Source organism: Gymnogyps californianus, chromosome 9, assembly GCF_018139145.2.
Source record: "Gymnogyps californianus isolate 813 chromosome 9, ASM1813914v2, whole genome shotgun sequence".
NCBI lineage: Eukaryota > Metazoa > Chordata > Aves > Accipitriformes > Cathartidae > Gymnogyps > Gymnogyps californianus.
In genome coordinates this window covers 20,308,296-20,324,695 of record NC_059479.1, presented here as the reverse complement: position 1 = coordinate 20,324,695, position 16,400 = coordinate 20,308,296, and the positions used below count along the sequence as shown (strand labels likewise).

The following is a 16,400-nucleotide window of genomic DNA, read 5'->3' as shown; positions in this document are numbered from 1 at the left end:
AAGTAGGATTGTTGCACAGGATGTTTTTTCTGGTCCATTATTTCTGTGTGTATGTACATTTTTGTGTATTCATCTCATGCTGTGTGGGTAAAAAGCTGTGTAGAGGATAGTAAATTATATGACAGAAATAAAGAAGCCATTTTGAACAAGACTTTCCCTAAGTTTTTAGAAGAAAAACTAAAGAATAATTTTCTTTAAAAGTACAAAGCATTTTTCAGTAGGGAAAATAATTACTTACTCTGGAATGTGAGCAGGGCACTGGATACCTGACCTGTAATTTAGGAAAATAGTGAAGGGTTTTTCATCAGTAATTATTATTATTACAGTAGAACTGTGGGGCCCCAGTTGAGACCAGGACTCTCTTGTACTAGGCACTGTCTATCTAGCAAGAGATAACCACTGCCGCAGGAATCTTGCAGCAAAGGCAGGGCAGACTGAAGAGGAGAAGGGAGGAAACGGAGGCAGAAAGTAGAAGTGGTTAGCCCAAGGTCATGCTACTCACTAATGGACACTGCTGCCTTGCACCAGTAGGTCACCTAGAGACACTTCATCCACATTCGATGTGAGTCGTGTCTCGCCTTTTGTAATGTGGCGTCCCTCATCAGAGAGAATGGCCATGATTTAAATGGGTAATGCCATTTGCCTGTGTTGAAAGAGCATCTCGAAGGATCAATCCCTTGTACGGGCTATCCTGTACAACACGGGAGTCGGGTACCTAGATCTTCCTTGAAAGTTTTGGGCTAGCTTCTGCTTAGTGTATGCAATATATGAGAACATACATTTTTAGGGCCATAATGATTTAATAGTTAGCTCTTTGGTTTGCCTTAATGTAATCAACCGAGTGTAAGATGCTTCAGACTACAAAGCGTTTGCTCGTGAAGTAAATCTTTGTCGCTAGCAATTTTTTGTGTCGATAAAGCATTGTTTATGGGGGAAATAATGGACGAAGAAGTAGAGAGCGTGAATAAGACCCTTTTTAAAAATGTGGTCACTGAATTCTCATAGAGAAGGAACTATGTGTTAGTTTGAGAAAACATGAACATCTTTAAATTCAGTTGCTCTTCATACACTGGACCTTAATTTTGCTTAGAAAAATAATAATAATGCTTTGCTGCTTGAAATATGGCAGTCTACGAATTTACTAACTGAAGGTAGGGATCAGTTCTGCCCTACCTGATCAGTAGTATTCTGCTTAGTTACTAGTCCTGCTAAACTTATCTCCCTTTGTGAGTTCCAGTATCCTTTTTTGGTGATGAATCACTGAGCTAGTATTTGATAGTGAGTGCGGCTAGTAGAACTGTCCCCCAAGTAAGTAAGCACTTGTATTATTTTTTGTCCCTGAAATAAGGGGCACATCCAGTGGTTCCATACCATTGCCATGTGTGTTCCTTTGCACAGCAACAAATCAAATAGATCTACACTTTATTCTCCAAGCTTACAGAGGCAATGAAAAAAAAAAAGAATGTTTGGAATTTGTAATGCTATGTGTAGCAGCTCTGCTTCAGTGGGCGAAAATTTATGTGGGGTATTAGAGTTGGCAAAAGGGGTAGGGACAATAGCGAAACTGTGATGTATTTGATTGTGTAGCAGTAGAGAGGCCCCGTCATTACCCACCATACTGGCCTTTCCTCATGACATCCTGGCATGCAGATGAATTAAAAGGGTGAAGGAAAGAAGGCACATGTTGCAGAACCTTTTCCATCTTGAAAGACACTGCCATCAAATTACATTTTCAGGCCATTTTGGTTTACCATCTTCTGCAGTGTGGTGAGTCAGAAGCAATGGGAAGTTCCTATCCCAGCCATTTTTTTCCTCTTGGTTGCCACACATTGAGAATGGAAACCTGAATGTCTGAGACATCTCTGTATTTTTAATGGTTTGCAATGGCTAAGTGCGTAACAGAGATGCATGTGACTCGTATTGAACTTGTGGCACAAACTTGGTCAAAATCCTGAGATTATCTATGGAAATGCCATGGTATATCAAGAAATAATGCCATTTTTTACCAGCATCATATTCATTACAGAGAGACAGACATCTCATTTAGTGCTGCTTGTGTAGTAAAAGCCTGGTGCACAAATGTGAGAATGCAGGTCATGGTTTTCAAATATATGAAATTCTAGTGGGCATTTGAGAAAACATTCACAATTCACAGTAATTTCATAGACTTTGTCCTTGCTTGGTGTTACTAGCATTCCATAATTTTCCTCTTTTTAAAAATGGTTGTCATGCAGCCAGGAAATCAAAATGATACCATTTGCAATAATTACTAATGGCTTTTCTACAGGCTACTGGACTATATATATTGAACATTAAAGATTAAAAATAGAGAGCTCTGTTGATGCACTGTAGTTTCTGTTTGATGTAATGCACATTTTATGTTTAAGCTTGTCCTCACTGCTAAGAGATGTTTTATTCTTTTTATCCTTTGGATAAGTAAGAGCAATCCTGATGCCAAAGCACAGTAAAGACTAGGCTCTTAACTTTTTACCACAAGGTAAACTGATTGAGGTCAAACAGTAGTTCCACCTGGTGTTGAACCCTGTAAGTTTACCTTATGGTAAAACCTGAGTCTTCATTGTGCTTTTATCCTGGAATTGCTCCTGCACACCACAGTGCCTGCTCTTTATAATGCTTTTATCTTGGGACAGTTCATGGGAGTGCTACTGAGTGACGAAAAATGCTGCTTTTTTAGCAGTGGAGGCAAGTCCTTTGTTTCAGCATAGAAAACAAGATTTCCATCCGCATAGACTTCAAAAGAAACAGTAGGAATTCTTGAGAGCCTGATTATCATGGCATAATCACATTATCAGAGAGATTAGAAGCACTTTACTGTGTCTTTGTGGTTTAGTGACACTCTAAGGCACTGGACAAAATCTTCAAGTGCTGTTAAAATCTTTCTTGTAGGGCACTAAGGCAAAAGAGAGCTTTTTACCTATGGGCCCTGAAATCACAGAGAACATGTTTAATTCTTCTGTCAGAGAGCTGCAGAACCAAACACAAGTAGAACATGTAGTTACTGGTCTTTACTGTCTCATCTAGATATATGTTTCTCAAAGTGACCTGCAGCAGAGCAAAACAAAAGCCTCCTAAAATTTTAATTCCTATCAGTTCCAGTCATTGTGAAACACTGTCATTAACCAGGCAATCAAACTAATTGAATGCAGAAGTGTTAGCAATTCAAACAAGTGAGGAATTCAGTGTGTTTTCTCTAGAAACCTTGGTGGACTCTTGGAAGCTGTTGCTTTTGTGGGTGGTGGCTGGCTGTAACAGTAACATGCCCATTTTTAGGGTATGTCTCTCCACTGCTGTGTTGCCTTGAGGTAAACAGTCCACAGCCCATGTCTTGTAAGCGAGATGTTGCCTGAAAGACTCTGAATAGCTTGTGACTGTGGGAAATTAAAAAGTTAAAGCTGAGACTGAAAGTGAGAGCAAAACATGTGATTTTCCTAACATGTTCCTTGTTGTGTACGGTCACCAAGGACCACTGAAGATTTGGGGATTAATGTTATGATCATATGGTTCCCAATATAGAGGATTCCATTGATAATTAGCCCAGAGTGAAAAAGCTAAAAATAATCAATAGAAAAGCCTTTTCAGGTGGGAGTCTGTGCCTCTGGAAGTGCACAGTATGGACAGTGTCTAGGCAGAAAAGGTATGAAATATAAAACATGCACTTGACCTCAGTTAAAAGGCCAGGATGAAACAATCACAACAGAAAGAGTGACACAGAGGAATTGCTGCACTTTAAAAGAAAACTACTCCAGTAGTGGAGAAACATGGAATATGGGACGAAATGTTTTAGCCTAAACAGGTACTAAAAATGATCCTGGAAAAAGAATTTTTAGAATCAATTACAGTTTGTTTCACTTTACTTGATTATTAACATGTAAAAATGCATTTTTAAATTAACTGTAAAGTCTTTTACCTGCCAAGGCATGGAGTCAGGACTTTGTATGTCTCCAGCTGAGATTACTAAAACACTTGCAGCAGGGAGCTGCATTCCTTCTGCTGTTTTAAAGAGTTAGGGAAATAGAAGGGAAACACGCTACCATGCACGAGTGTAGAGGAGAATTGAAAGGAGGAGGATTTTTTTTTTTTTTTTTAACTTCCTCCTCCATTCTATATCTTTTAATGTAAGGCTTGATTCTTTACATGGATAACTTCATGTAATCCCCTGACTGTCTTACCAGTAGAAAGCATAGCCCTAAACTGCCATTTTCTACTGATACTTTGGGACATTAGACTCTGTTGATCTCTTTCAGATTCTCTCAAAATGAACCAAATAAAAAGTACAAAAATGTTAACACAAAACACTGTTAAGTGTTCAGCTGCCAAGAGGCAGTTTCTGAGGCTAATAAAATATCAGAGCACCTATAGCAAAATTTTTTAAACATTGGCTTGTTTCAGAAACAATTACCAGACCACTCTGCACATCGATGTAGTGTTAGAACAATGAAAGTTCATCAGTCACAGATGAATCCCTGCAGTTGTAGAAAAGGCTGCCATCTTCGGGCAATGCTCAGTCATTGCACCCTTCTTTTTGTGCTCGAGAAATCAAAATCCACACCGTGACTATAAGCTAACCAGGAGAGCACGGTGGAATCAATCCCAGTCTTGAGCCAACCATTGTACTAGTCTCAAATACTCTAAAGTGTGCTTTCTGACTGCATGTGACCCATGCAATTCTTGCATCTTGTGTTATCTTTTTGTTGTGCTTGATCTAAAGCGTAAGCAAAATCTTTTTGCACTTTGCAGCTTGGAAGTAGAGGTGCAAACTCAAGAAGAAGCAGCCAGTTTGATCTCAAAACACTGTTGTCTTCCCCTGTTCCTTCCTAAAGCAAAATGGGTAGTAATAAAGCTTCCAGGAAAAAGGGGAGATTTCTTACTATTACTCATGACTTACCTGAAATAACCTCTAAAAACTCTTTATCTGAGAATGTACAAGTAAAACTTTAGGATGTCCTAACTACCCTGAGAAGTATCAAATTGCATTAAAGATTGAGTTGGAGAGAGTAATTGCAAAGGAGTTTGTGAACATGGTGCATTGACTTATTTTTTGTTGTATATTAGGGTCGTCCAGGACCGATTGGGCTTCAGGGACCAATAGGTGCACCTGGATTTACTGGCCCAGAAGGTTTGCCGGGAGCAAAAGGTGAGAGAGGAGCAGTGGGCCCCCCTGGACCAGCTGGACAGAAAGGCGACAAGGTAGGCTCAGCAGTGACTTTTCTGTCCCTGCAATAGATCTATGGCCTTGTATATATTTTTGAATGAGTAATCTTGGACTATCTGACCAGGGGTAAGAATACAACAGCATTTCATTAGTATCGTTAGAGAATCCCCTGCTTTTATTTTTGAATGAGAATCCAGTTCCTAAAGCTGCTGAACATTGTAGCCATCATGGTAGATGAACCATAGCTACATGAGTGTTGCTGTTGCAAGTAGTCTTTCACTTCACATGCCCAGGGATAGATGGGTGTTATTCACACTACGTTCAGAGAGACCTGGAGCTGGTTCCTGTGTGGAAGAGCCTGAGCTGGTGTCTAGAAAAGCAAAAGGAATAGGTACTAAATGAAACCTGCAATTCACTTTTGCAGGTGCAAAGTTATTTATAACAGAAAAAATATTATAAACTATGTCATATTAAATGGAATAACCCATAAGGTGTGAATGTCAATGAATGCAGTGTGCAAGAATGGGCAGAACAGCAAATGTAGAAATGTCTTAATGCCCTTAGGATCTGTTCTGCTCTCTCTTCTTGGGAAGGAAGCATCAAAAGGGGAGTTTGGAGCTAGGCGAAAGAATGAATGGAAATATGAACAAATACTTTCAGTAATAAAGAGTGGATACATGTGGATAGTTCACTTTAAGGAAAGTTTACATTGTGCACCAGGCACGTGTTCGCATCATGAGTTTTGGGTTGCATGCAGAGGACTCATTGATTCCCACCGCGTAGGCCAGAGCGGTGTATATGCTCCCACGACATAGCCTGACAGAGGTTATGTAATGGATTATAAAATGGGGAAGTCTGGTATTGGCTGATGCAAGGACTGGGATGAGATTTCTACTCTCATGCCCATGCAGCTGGACAAAAGGAATGTTTCAAGGACAACAGCTTGAAAGCTTAAAAGACAGAGGAGGTCCTGCATGCTGTGCCTGGTTTCTAAAATCTGAAGGAAGTCTGGGACATCAGGACAAGGGCTTGCATTCTGGGACTATCCCAGAGCATCTTACCAGTCTACTTGATGCAAGATGCTCAGGTCGTGTGCAAATAAGAAAAAGACAGATAGTTTAGGTACCAGGACCTGCAGAGCAGAGTTTGTCTTCCATGTTTTCCCAGCTACTGATAGGTGAGCTAGCTAGATGAAAATAGCTCAGTTGTACTTCCATATGCTGCAGTTATACCCTCTTCTCATTCAATATTAGTCAACATGTTGGAGTTCTAGTCACCCTTTCTCATAAGACAAAGAACCAAGTAAACTGAAAATGGTGACAATGAAAGTCATTGCTTCGGTGTTGCATTCATCTGAAAGGCAATGGAGGTTTCAAAACAAGGACTGCGTGCCGATATGAGTGACAGCATTTTCATAATTCTAGCAGATAACACTGAAATCATTAAACCTGGATTTTGGAAGACACAGAAACCCAGGATAGGAACTGGCCTTTAATGATTGGAACCAATGAACCAATGGAAAAAAATTCCCTTATTTACTCCAGAACTGCTGTTTCTATCCATTGAAATGGATACATATGCAATACCAGCATGCAATAAGATTCTATCTCTTTATCCCTCTTGGAAGCAATATACTTTACCTTTCCAAAGCAAGAGCAGTTTAGGCTGGATATTCTGCTTACACAGTCTGTTTTGCTACTATCCAGAGCAGAGCAGTAGAACCAACAAAGTGGTAGTTACTTGCAACTCAGCCAGGGGTGGTCTGAAGTTAATACCGTGGTCTGCATATCTCTGGGTGGTGCTATCCAAGTATAGACAGAAAAACCCATAAGTCCTGTTGAAACTCTTGGAAGGTCAAGTGTGACACTGAGAGTTAAGCTTATACTGGATTGTTTATTTTCCTGGCATCTTGTTTTCCCCAGATGTGCAGTAGGAGATTATATTTTTACTTTAAATTGCGCGATTAAAACATTCCTGAAACACTCATTTGGCGTCCAGTCAAGCTCAGATGCTCAGTTCCTATCTTCACTGACCCCTGCGGTCAGAGAGAATCTGTGTGAGATAGTTTGCTCTTTTTGGTTTTGAAAGCTAAAGTCCAAGACCGAAAACATTGGAGTGAAAAGTATCTCACAGGTAACTGAACTATACGGATTGATGAAGTGAAATACAATATGTACTCTTTTTCTTCAGGGCCCAATGGGAGTTCCAGGATTTCAAGGCATCAACGGGATCCCAGTAAGTTTGCATATGTAACCATAAATCAGCAGAATGTTAGTCACAACCAAAAGCACGTAAGCACAGTAAGACTGTCCTAGCACATGCATAAGTGTATCTTGCAAGTGCTTGCTTCTCTCTGGAGGGAAATGGCAGTGTTTGTTAGTCTACCTGGTGATCCCATGCTGTTTTGTAAGAGGTTTGAATCCTATTATGGGATGATAGGAAGTTGACACGTATCAGGAAGTGAGCCTGAGTTACATGGGGATCCACTGTATCATTGATAAGCTTTTCTTTCAGCACCATGTTCTCTCAGCACCATGTCTAGAAAACACCGTATCGTAAAATCATAGACTTATGGAATTGAAAGGGACCTCAGACAGTCAAACAGGCATGATCAGCTGTGCTTCAGGCCATTTTTAGTATGTGTTTCCTAACCAATTCTTAAAACCCTGTAATGATGGAGACTCTAACTTCTCTGTTAGAAAAGCTCTGCTAATGCCTAACTTCAGTCTTTCTTTCTGCAGTTTAAACCTCTTAGTTCTCATCTTGCTCATCCTGGACACAGAAAGCAGATTGTTCCCTTTTACTTTGTAGTAGCCTTCTTGTACGTGATAACTGTTATCAGGTCTCCCTCAATCCTCTTTTGCTATGATGTGAATGAAAACAGTGATTAGAGCTGAGGCCCTCCAGAGAATCCTTGCTTCTCCACTAGGTGCTAGTACTGGTTTAGACCTGAGCCTTTCAGAAACCTAAGACAGGAAAGAGATAATTGCTGCATTTTCCAGGTGATAGTGGTAGGTAACCACTTTCCCTGACCATCAGGAATTTTTTTGTTTCTTTCTTTCATTCTTTAGAACTTTAACATTCTAGTGACAGTTGTTTCCTTTACCATACAAAAAATTATGTGCCTAGAGTGTTTTGACCAGCTTTCTTTTGCTTTGGTTTTCCCCAGTGATTTTTGCAAAGATGTCTTACAGACACTTTACCTCAGGGGAGTTTTAGCTGGGGCAGCTTTAGAAGTTGCCCCAAATTTCCTTGCTCTCTCTACACTATTTAGCTCATCCTGCTTTCTCCTTCTGGTATTAGAATTCTTTTTCTTTTCTTGATGACATTTTTCCATCTTCTGTATCCTTGTGCCTTCAGACTATACTTATGCTTTCTCCTCTTCTCTACTTCCTCAGCTGGCCAAGAGCTCCAACAGTTGAGAGGTGTTTTCTTACTTCCTATCAAAAACTGAATTGTTTTGATACATTGGCTGAAAATGCACAGTTGGCCCTGTAAGTGAGCTTGCTTGATTCCAGTTCCTTCCTGGCCCTTGTCCTTCTCTCCCCCTCTGCTCATCCTTGCCTGTTTTCTCTCCTGCTCTACTCCCTTGCTGCTATTTTTTTCTTTTCCCACCAGCCAACTCTCTAGCTCTGAAGAGAACAAGCTGTTCACATAATACTTAATTTAATTGAACACACTGTGGGAACATGCTGTTCTTAGGGTATTTTTTCAGATGAGTCTCTGGAGAAAGGGGATTCCCAACAATGAGGGGAGGCAGAGATACAGCAACAGCCATTGCCAGGTAGTTGGCAGCGACAGGCATTCCAAGGAGAGAGTAGGGGAGGTAGATGAGAGGATTCAAAGCCTCCAGCATATGCAGATCTGCTCTGTCTGCTTTACAGTATTCTGCAGGTGGGCGAATGGGAAAGAGGCAGATTTTGCCGCTCATGAACAGCAAAGTGCTCACCGCTGTGGCTCTTCTATGCCACAACTGCAGGACAGAGAAAGGGGGAAGGCCAAACTAGTTCGTACTGTTTACATTCTAGCTGTTGAGATAAATACTTCCATTCTAGGGTGAAAATAGCAACCACCACTGCTTGAGAAAATATTTATACTTTTGCCAGTTGCATTTCAGGGTAGGGAGTAGCTTAGGTTTGTTGTGAAATGTATACGAACATATGCACTTTACATGGATGTGTGAAATGCAGAGCAAAGGAGAGCGACCATGTGTGTGCTGATACATGTAAGAGAGAAGTAAAAATATATTGCTATCTCTGCACAAGAATTAACATCTAAAGATGAAGATAGATTCTTTGTAGTATGCAGGTATGTTAGCGTGGGCAGGTATATTTTAGTCATGGCCAAAGGACTGCAAGGCTGTGATTCAGAGGGGAATCCCACTATTGACCTTAAGGGAAGTGGTGTTCCACGGAGTTCCCTTGGGGAATGCTGGTGGCAAGTAAATCGTGTTATTGCAGCTGGCCTGACTAATCCCTTTAACCTGGTAAATACAGCAGCTACGTGTGTTTATTGCTAGCCTTTCGTGTCACACTCAAAAAAACTCAAAGAAACTCACTCAAAGAAACCCTCAAATCCTTAGCCCTACTTGGGAAGTTTATTTTTTCTTATAGGACAGGATTCAAGGACACCTCTGGCAAAGGCTGGAACTGGAGCCAGGAGATGTATATAGCTTTTCATGAACTGTCCAAGGAGTTCTAGAAGGAAATATTTCTATGAGAAGTGAGCCCTTGTCTGTACCATGAAAGCTAGAGCTACATGGAAAGGCAAAGTTCTCTATTTTGTGACCCTCCTAGAGGAAACGCAAGCACTTGGTGATGGCTGTAAAAAGGCCACTTTGCCGTAGCAATCCATGAAACTGCTTATTCAATTAGTTTTGTGTTCACTCTTAATTGCATTCGTTTCCCTGTTTTTAAATATTTGTCGAGCTCTCCTGTTGGGATCGCCTTTGTGCTATTTGATTTGGAAAAGAGGCCCCTTGGGATCACAGTGTTAGTGTAGGAGCGAGAGTCAGATAAAGCAAGGGCCTAGATGAACAGTTCAGGTTTCCTTATCTGTCTCACAGGGAATGTCTCCTTTTGTGAGAACAGAGAGCACAAGTGATCTCTCCAGCCTGTGTTTTAACTCAGATCCGTAAACTAGTCACCCTGCCGTGTATAAGTAAAGCCTGTAAAAGTCTTCTGCCTTAGTCATTTGAGGTGCTTGTGCTGAATTGGCACATCTGCCAAAACAGGAGTTAGAGGAGATGAGAGCAGTGAAACTATTAACCACCGTTTTTCAGGTCAAAACAGCTCTTTAAATCAGTATTTTAAATCCCTGGGGAAAAGGTTCATTTAAGCCAGAACTTTACAACTCTCAAGGAAGTCAGTTGTGGGTGCTCAGTATCTCCTCAGGTAAGGTTCTTAAAACAAAACGTTGTGAACTCTGATAGCAGATTAGCTAGAAAATAGGAAATCCTGTGTGTTTTTTTCCTAAAGCAAAAGAGACAGCATGTGTATGTGTGTGCATGTGTGTCAGTCTGTGTCAGGCTTTGGCTCAGAACCACAGACATGGATGCCATGGGATTAAGTGGCGGGGCCACAGATTTATTTAATACACATAAGAAATCACTGTGGTCAGCATACTTTATGTCCTCTCTTTGTGAGCCCTTCTCACATATTAAGAGGATACCAAAATCCTTTGGGCCACTTACAGACTGTGTTGGTCCAAGAGTTAGGAGATCTCACCCCAAAGCATTTGCCAAGACGTGAGGCCACCAGTCAGCTGCCTGCCATGGGCTGGCTCTTGGCCAGCACTGAAGGCTTAGCAGCTTGGCTCCCCGTTGTCTAACTCTGAGGGGCAGATGTTGGCTGTTCAGCTTCACTAAACCCTGCAGCTGGTCACCTTATGTTGTAACCAGATACATGTGCACTTGTCGCACAAAGCTTCTGGTTTTGTTGATGCTGTAAACAAAGTGAAAGACCTGGTAGACATTGACCACTCTAGCCTCCCTCTGCAGTCACAGCCTGTCCCATCAGAGACTTGCTGCTCTTGGCTGTGACATCTCGCATGGATGGAGGAGGGTGGGTTGCCACTGATTTGTTCTAGCTTTGGGAATGAAATAATTTCTAAGAGACAAACGTAAGTGGCAATAAATTGGTGCTTCAGCCTTCTCCTGTCGCTTTACCAGGGCCTGGCAAGTCCCTGCTTGCACACCACATGTGGGTGTTTTGACAAACAGACTTTAATCATCAGGGCAACTGGTACTATGTACGCAGTGGTGCCTGATGTGAATGCTTTGGAATGACTTCATTCCATGTCCTGAGGCCTTGTTTAATTTCAAACTTATACTTGTCTGGGTGAGCTGCCTTGATCCTGTAGTGGAGACACACTTTACATTCATTCAGTTTGCACCTTATTGACTGACAGAGGGCAGATCTGGGCTCTCTCCCCTTCTCTCCATTTTGTTGGCACAAATCACAATGCAGGTGCTAAATGAGCTGGACCGAGGAACTCATCTGGCTGAAAATTAACCCCATTAAGAAACAGAACAGTTATTTCTCTGCTCTATCAGTTTCCTGCTCTGACTCGCCTATTCTGCCTGTGCTTATGCCAGCACAGGGAAGAGGTAGGTGTGAGTAAGCAGGAGTGTGCGATGGCCCTCCTGGCAGCAGCTGAGAGCGGTGATCGGCTTGAGTATTTATGTAACTATGGCCTAAGTTGCTCTGCATCCTTGGGAAAGTCTCTCTGCTACTGTGTGCCCCCAGCTTCTCATCCGTAAAATGAAGATTATAGCATTCCCACGTCTTTGCAAGGCATTTTAAGATCCTTAGATAAAAGGCTTTACATTACTGCAAAGTTCTCATTGAGTTTGGTCAGAGCATATGCTATTGGCTTGGACCGGGAAGACCTTTAGCAACACAAATGTGTTTTGTTTTAAGTGTCAGGCATGAAGGATTGTTAATGTTCTGCTTTATCTTCATTTTATCCATGTTTATTTTTTTACTTTCCTAGTGTGAGTCATAACTTGTTTAATGCCATATCTTAAGGATGAATCTTTGGGATCAAACAAAACTACTTTGGGGATGAGTCAAGATCAGGGTGTCCAGAGGGGAGGGAGAGAACTGTCAGTTACTGATACTATCTCCATAAGTTTCATTTTTCTTCCTGCCACAAAACACTGTCTTTGAGTGCCACAGAACTCATTTCTATGAAAAGGAGGATAGAATAAGGAGCTGCTTGAAACCTAGCTAGTGTTACTGACATTTCTGCCTTTCTGTGTTTTGCCTACACATACCCATATGACACCGAAGAAGAAGTAACTAAAGTCTGAAACTTTGATCTCCTTTGCACCAGTACCATACTGAGTAAACTCCAGTCAAATTAATAGAGCTATACCAGGGCAAAAGAGGTGTGAAATCAGAATTAGGTACAATTATATTCTACTCTGCTTGATTAATAATTGACCATTACAAATAGTGTCTTTTAAATGCTGTTAGTTTAATTAGATCTTTCTCCCAGTTGCTTTGCCTAAGGTTTTAAGTTTAATATAACAAGAAAAGCTGTTTTGCTTGAATGGCCTGATGCTGGAGCTGTAACATCTGTTGAACTATTAAAGGAAAGAATCCACACTGGAGGGGAAGAGAAGTCACTGAAACTTTAAGCAGATTGGAATTATAAATGCTCAGTATTGTTGAGCCTGCCTCTGTCCTTGTTTTCACATGAGCAACTTCCATTCCTGGTGTCAGGTGCACCCTTGCGTGCTGTTTTACACTGTGTTATATGCCATATATTTCAGACTGCTGTGGGATGAGTATTGCCCTTTCGGGACCTACTCATGCACAAGTTATGTACTTCAGAAAATTATCCCTTGGAGAAAAAGGTAATTAAATGAATGCAGCCAATGTTCTAGGATTTAAGCTTTGGGGAGGATAAACAATGCTGGCCGAAGAAGCTAGTTCTGTTGCAGTCTGCCATACGCTGAACTTGAGTGGGAGTTGTGCGTTTCTTTTGTTTTGTGTTGCCATTTGGAAGATATCAGTTTTCTGAGGAGAGTATTACTAATAAAATAATGCATCCTGTCAGTCATTCTCTCTTTTTCCCCTTTACACAGGGTCACCCTGGGCAATCTGGACCTAGAGGTCTGCCTGGCCTCGATGGCTGCAATGGTACCACCGGGAGTCCTGGCGTTTCTGGATCAGATGGGTTTCCTGGCCTACCTGGGCTGCCTGTATGTCCCAGCTCAAATATGGTGTTTTGTAGTCACTAAGCCACGATTTGCTTTTCGTGCCATTGTTGGAAAAGTAACTCCCAAGTACTTAGGAAGAACCCTAATAACCCTAAGTTTATTAGCATTGTTAGAGCTCAGTATCATTTTCTTATTGAAATTCCACTCTGAGGATAAAATGAAGATCCTGTGAATTCAGCATGCTCCCACACCAAGTTATACCATTGTCACTGGCAGTATTCAAGCTAACTCAGAAGAAACCATGATAAAGTTTTTAAGAACCATGAAGTGTCAAACATCTTCCACCTGGCACGTTTCAAGTTAGTGGGTGCTGATTCAGGAAAGGATGTTATCACATGTTCATGTCTATGCATCAAATATTGGATGCCTTCCTTCAGGTCTTAAGATAGCCAAAAGCTTCAGTCTCATTGAATGTCAATAGGATTTACTTTTCAGGGTATGTGTTTTACTTTTGAAAACACTTTTCTACCAGGTTGGAGTTTTATCTAGCCTGCATTGAACACCTTAAAGTTAGGTGTCGAATCTATTCATCTGGACTCCCCTCTTACAGAGAGTGATACTTGCGAGAGCACTTTTCCCCCTCTACCTTTCAGGATGAATTGTCTTTGCAGATACCCATTTTTCTGCATTGACTGTAGAGGAAGAGAAGGTAGCTGGGTCACGCTCTACACTCTGTTTTATGTGGGTGGGATTAGTTATAAGAACTCCACTCTTAGATGCTTTTGGGAATTATAGTCTTTTATAAAAGTACATGGTTATTTTTGAAGCGTAAGCAAAAAATATTTGACTTGATATTAAAATATTTGACAAATATTTGAATATTTGTTCACATTCAAAGCCTGATCTTACACACACAGGTCGTGTGACTAATTGTACATTTAATGGAACTCCTTTGCACGTATACATGAAGAAGAAGAAGACAATACAGCTGGCAGATATAAATAATGCCATTTGTTTCAGCATTTCTAAACTGTGCTAAGACATCTTTACCTGTTGTCCAGACTTGAAATTCATATGATGTTAAAAAATACTGAAGCAATAAGATCATATTAAAATACTGCTTTCTAAAGTAACTGATTTACTCATACCTGCTGCTCAAACTTCTATTTTGTAATGCATGTAGGATTGCATTTTTGGCAAGGAAAGCTTCTTGGATCAGCCAACCCCTCTCAAATTAAGTTGGCAATTAAATGAAATCACCTCAGATAAATTGGATGGGATGATCAAGATTAAAATAAATTGGGTAAAGCTAGAATTATAATGGCAGCTTTTTCAGAAGATTCGTGCAGTCTACCAGGTTTTTCTCTCATTGATTCTAAACAAAATTCAGTGATTTACAGTGTTAAACAAGAGATAGAATCATAGAATGGTTTGGGTTGGAAGGGACCTTAAAGATCATCTAGCTCCAGCCCCCCTGCCATGGGCAGGGACACCTTCCACTAGACCAGGTTGCTCAAAGCCCCATCCGACCTGGCCTTGAACACTTCCAGGGAGGGGGCATCCACAACTTCTCTGGGCAACCTGTTCCAGTGCCTCACCACCCTCACAGTGAAGAATTTCTTCCTAATATCTAATCTAAATCTACCCTTTTTCAGTTTAAAATCATTACCCCTTGTCCTATCACTACACTCCCTGATAAAGAGTTCTTCCTCATCTTTCCTGTAGGCCCCCTTTAAGTACTGGAAGGCCGCTATAAGGTCTCCCTGGAGCCTTCTCTTCTCTAGGATAAACAACCCCAACTCTCTCAGCCTGTCTTCATAGGGGAGGTGCTCCAGCCCCTTGATCACCTTCGTGGCCCTTCTCTAGACCCGTTCCAACAGGTCCATGTCTTTCTTATCCTTGGGGGCCCCAGAGCTGAACACAGTACTCCAGGTGGGGTCTCACCAGAGCGAAGTAGAGGGGCAGAATCACCTCCCTCGTCCTGCCGGCCACACTTCTTTTGATGCAACCCAGGAGGTGGTTGGCTTGCTGGGCCGTGAGCACACATTGACAGCTCATATGCAGTTTTTCATCCACCAGTACCCCCAAGTCCTTCTCCGCAGGGCTGCTCTCAATCCACTCATTGCCCAGCCTGAATCCATGTTTGGGATTGCCCCAGCTCAGGTGCAGGACCTTGCACTTGGCCTTCTTGAACTTCACGAGGTTTGCATAGGCCCACCTCTCAAGCCTGTCAAGGTCCCTCTGGATCGCATTGATATATATGTGAACAGGAGGGTTACACCATGTCAAACAGATTCAAATAGGATCTTAAAAGTTGTCAAAGACCTAAAGTAAAAGGGAAATCTAATATAAACAGGAAAATACCAGAGAAAATGTTTGCAGAACCTTGTTTTTCTAAAGCCGCAGGAAGTCTTAAGTTCTCATAATACCACAGCTTCTTTGACAAAGCTGCAGTGGTACTTTTGCAATTTACTGGAGCCAGGAGTTTGCCATGTTCATTATGCTGAATATAAATTCTTTTAAAATTAAATCAGTATTTTTTCCAGAAATTTATTTGTTACTTTTTTTTTTTTTTTAATCAGGGTCGTCCTGGCCCAAAAGGCCTTAAAGGAGAACCTGTTTTTGCTCAAGGCAGTCTTAAAGGAATGAAGGTAAGCCTTGTCATCACATAGGAGAAAATGCAGTACAAGAAACACTTTGATGTCCTACAGGTTGCAGGGCTGATGCTGCAGGTTAGATTGCTCATGATGTTACACGTGAGTATCCTGCGTATGTCTGAATGCAGAGCTGTGAAAAAGGCCTTATAACAACTTCATTAATGACAATGCAGAATACTCTCAGGACTTGGAATTGCTTAGTCTTTGCAGAGATCTTGTTCATCCCATACTGGGATGCTGGGACATTGCTCATCCTGTTACTGTTCACTGTAGCTGCTGGTCCTTCACTTGTCTCTGGAAGCACCATTCGTTTGTGGTGTCAAACCATGGATGTGAGGAATTTCTTGTAAGGTTATCCTGACTTATATGAGGTAGCGTATGTGTTTCTAGATGCAGATGTAGC

The 16,400-nt window shown here is 41.4% G+C and overlaps 1 protein-coding gene across 1 annotated transcript in view; it reads left to right on the top strand.

Annotated features, from left to right (window-relative positions):
• The window catches only part of COL4A6 (collagen type IV alpha 6 chain), a 139,179-nt gene that overhangs the window by 82,561 nt on the left and 40,218 nt on the right, over positions 1 to 16,400 (top strand). The window contains 4 exon segments of the mRNA XM_050901939.1: positions 5,074 to 5,208; positions 7,364 to 7,408; positions 13,266 to 13,382; positions 15,923 to 15,991. Coding sequence (XP_050757896.1) covers positions 5,074 to 5,208; positions 7,364 to 7,408; positions 13,266 to 13,382; positions 15,923 to 15,991 — 366 coding nt within the window.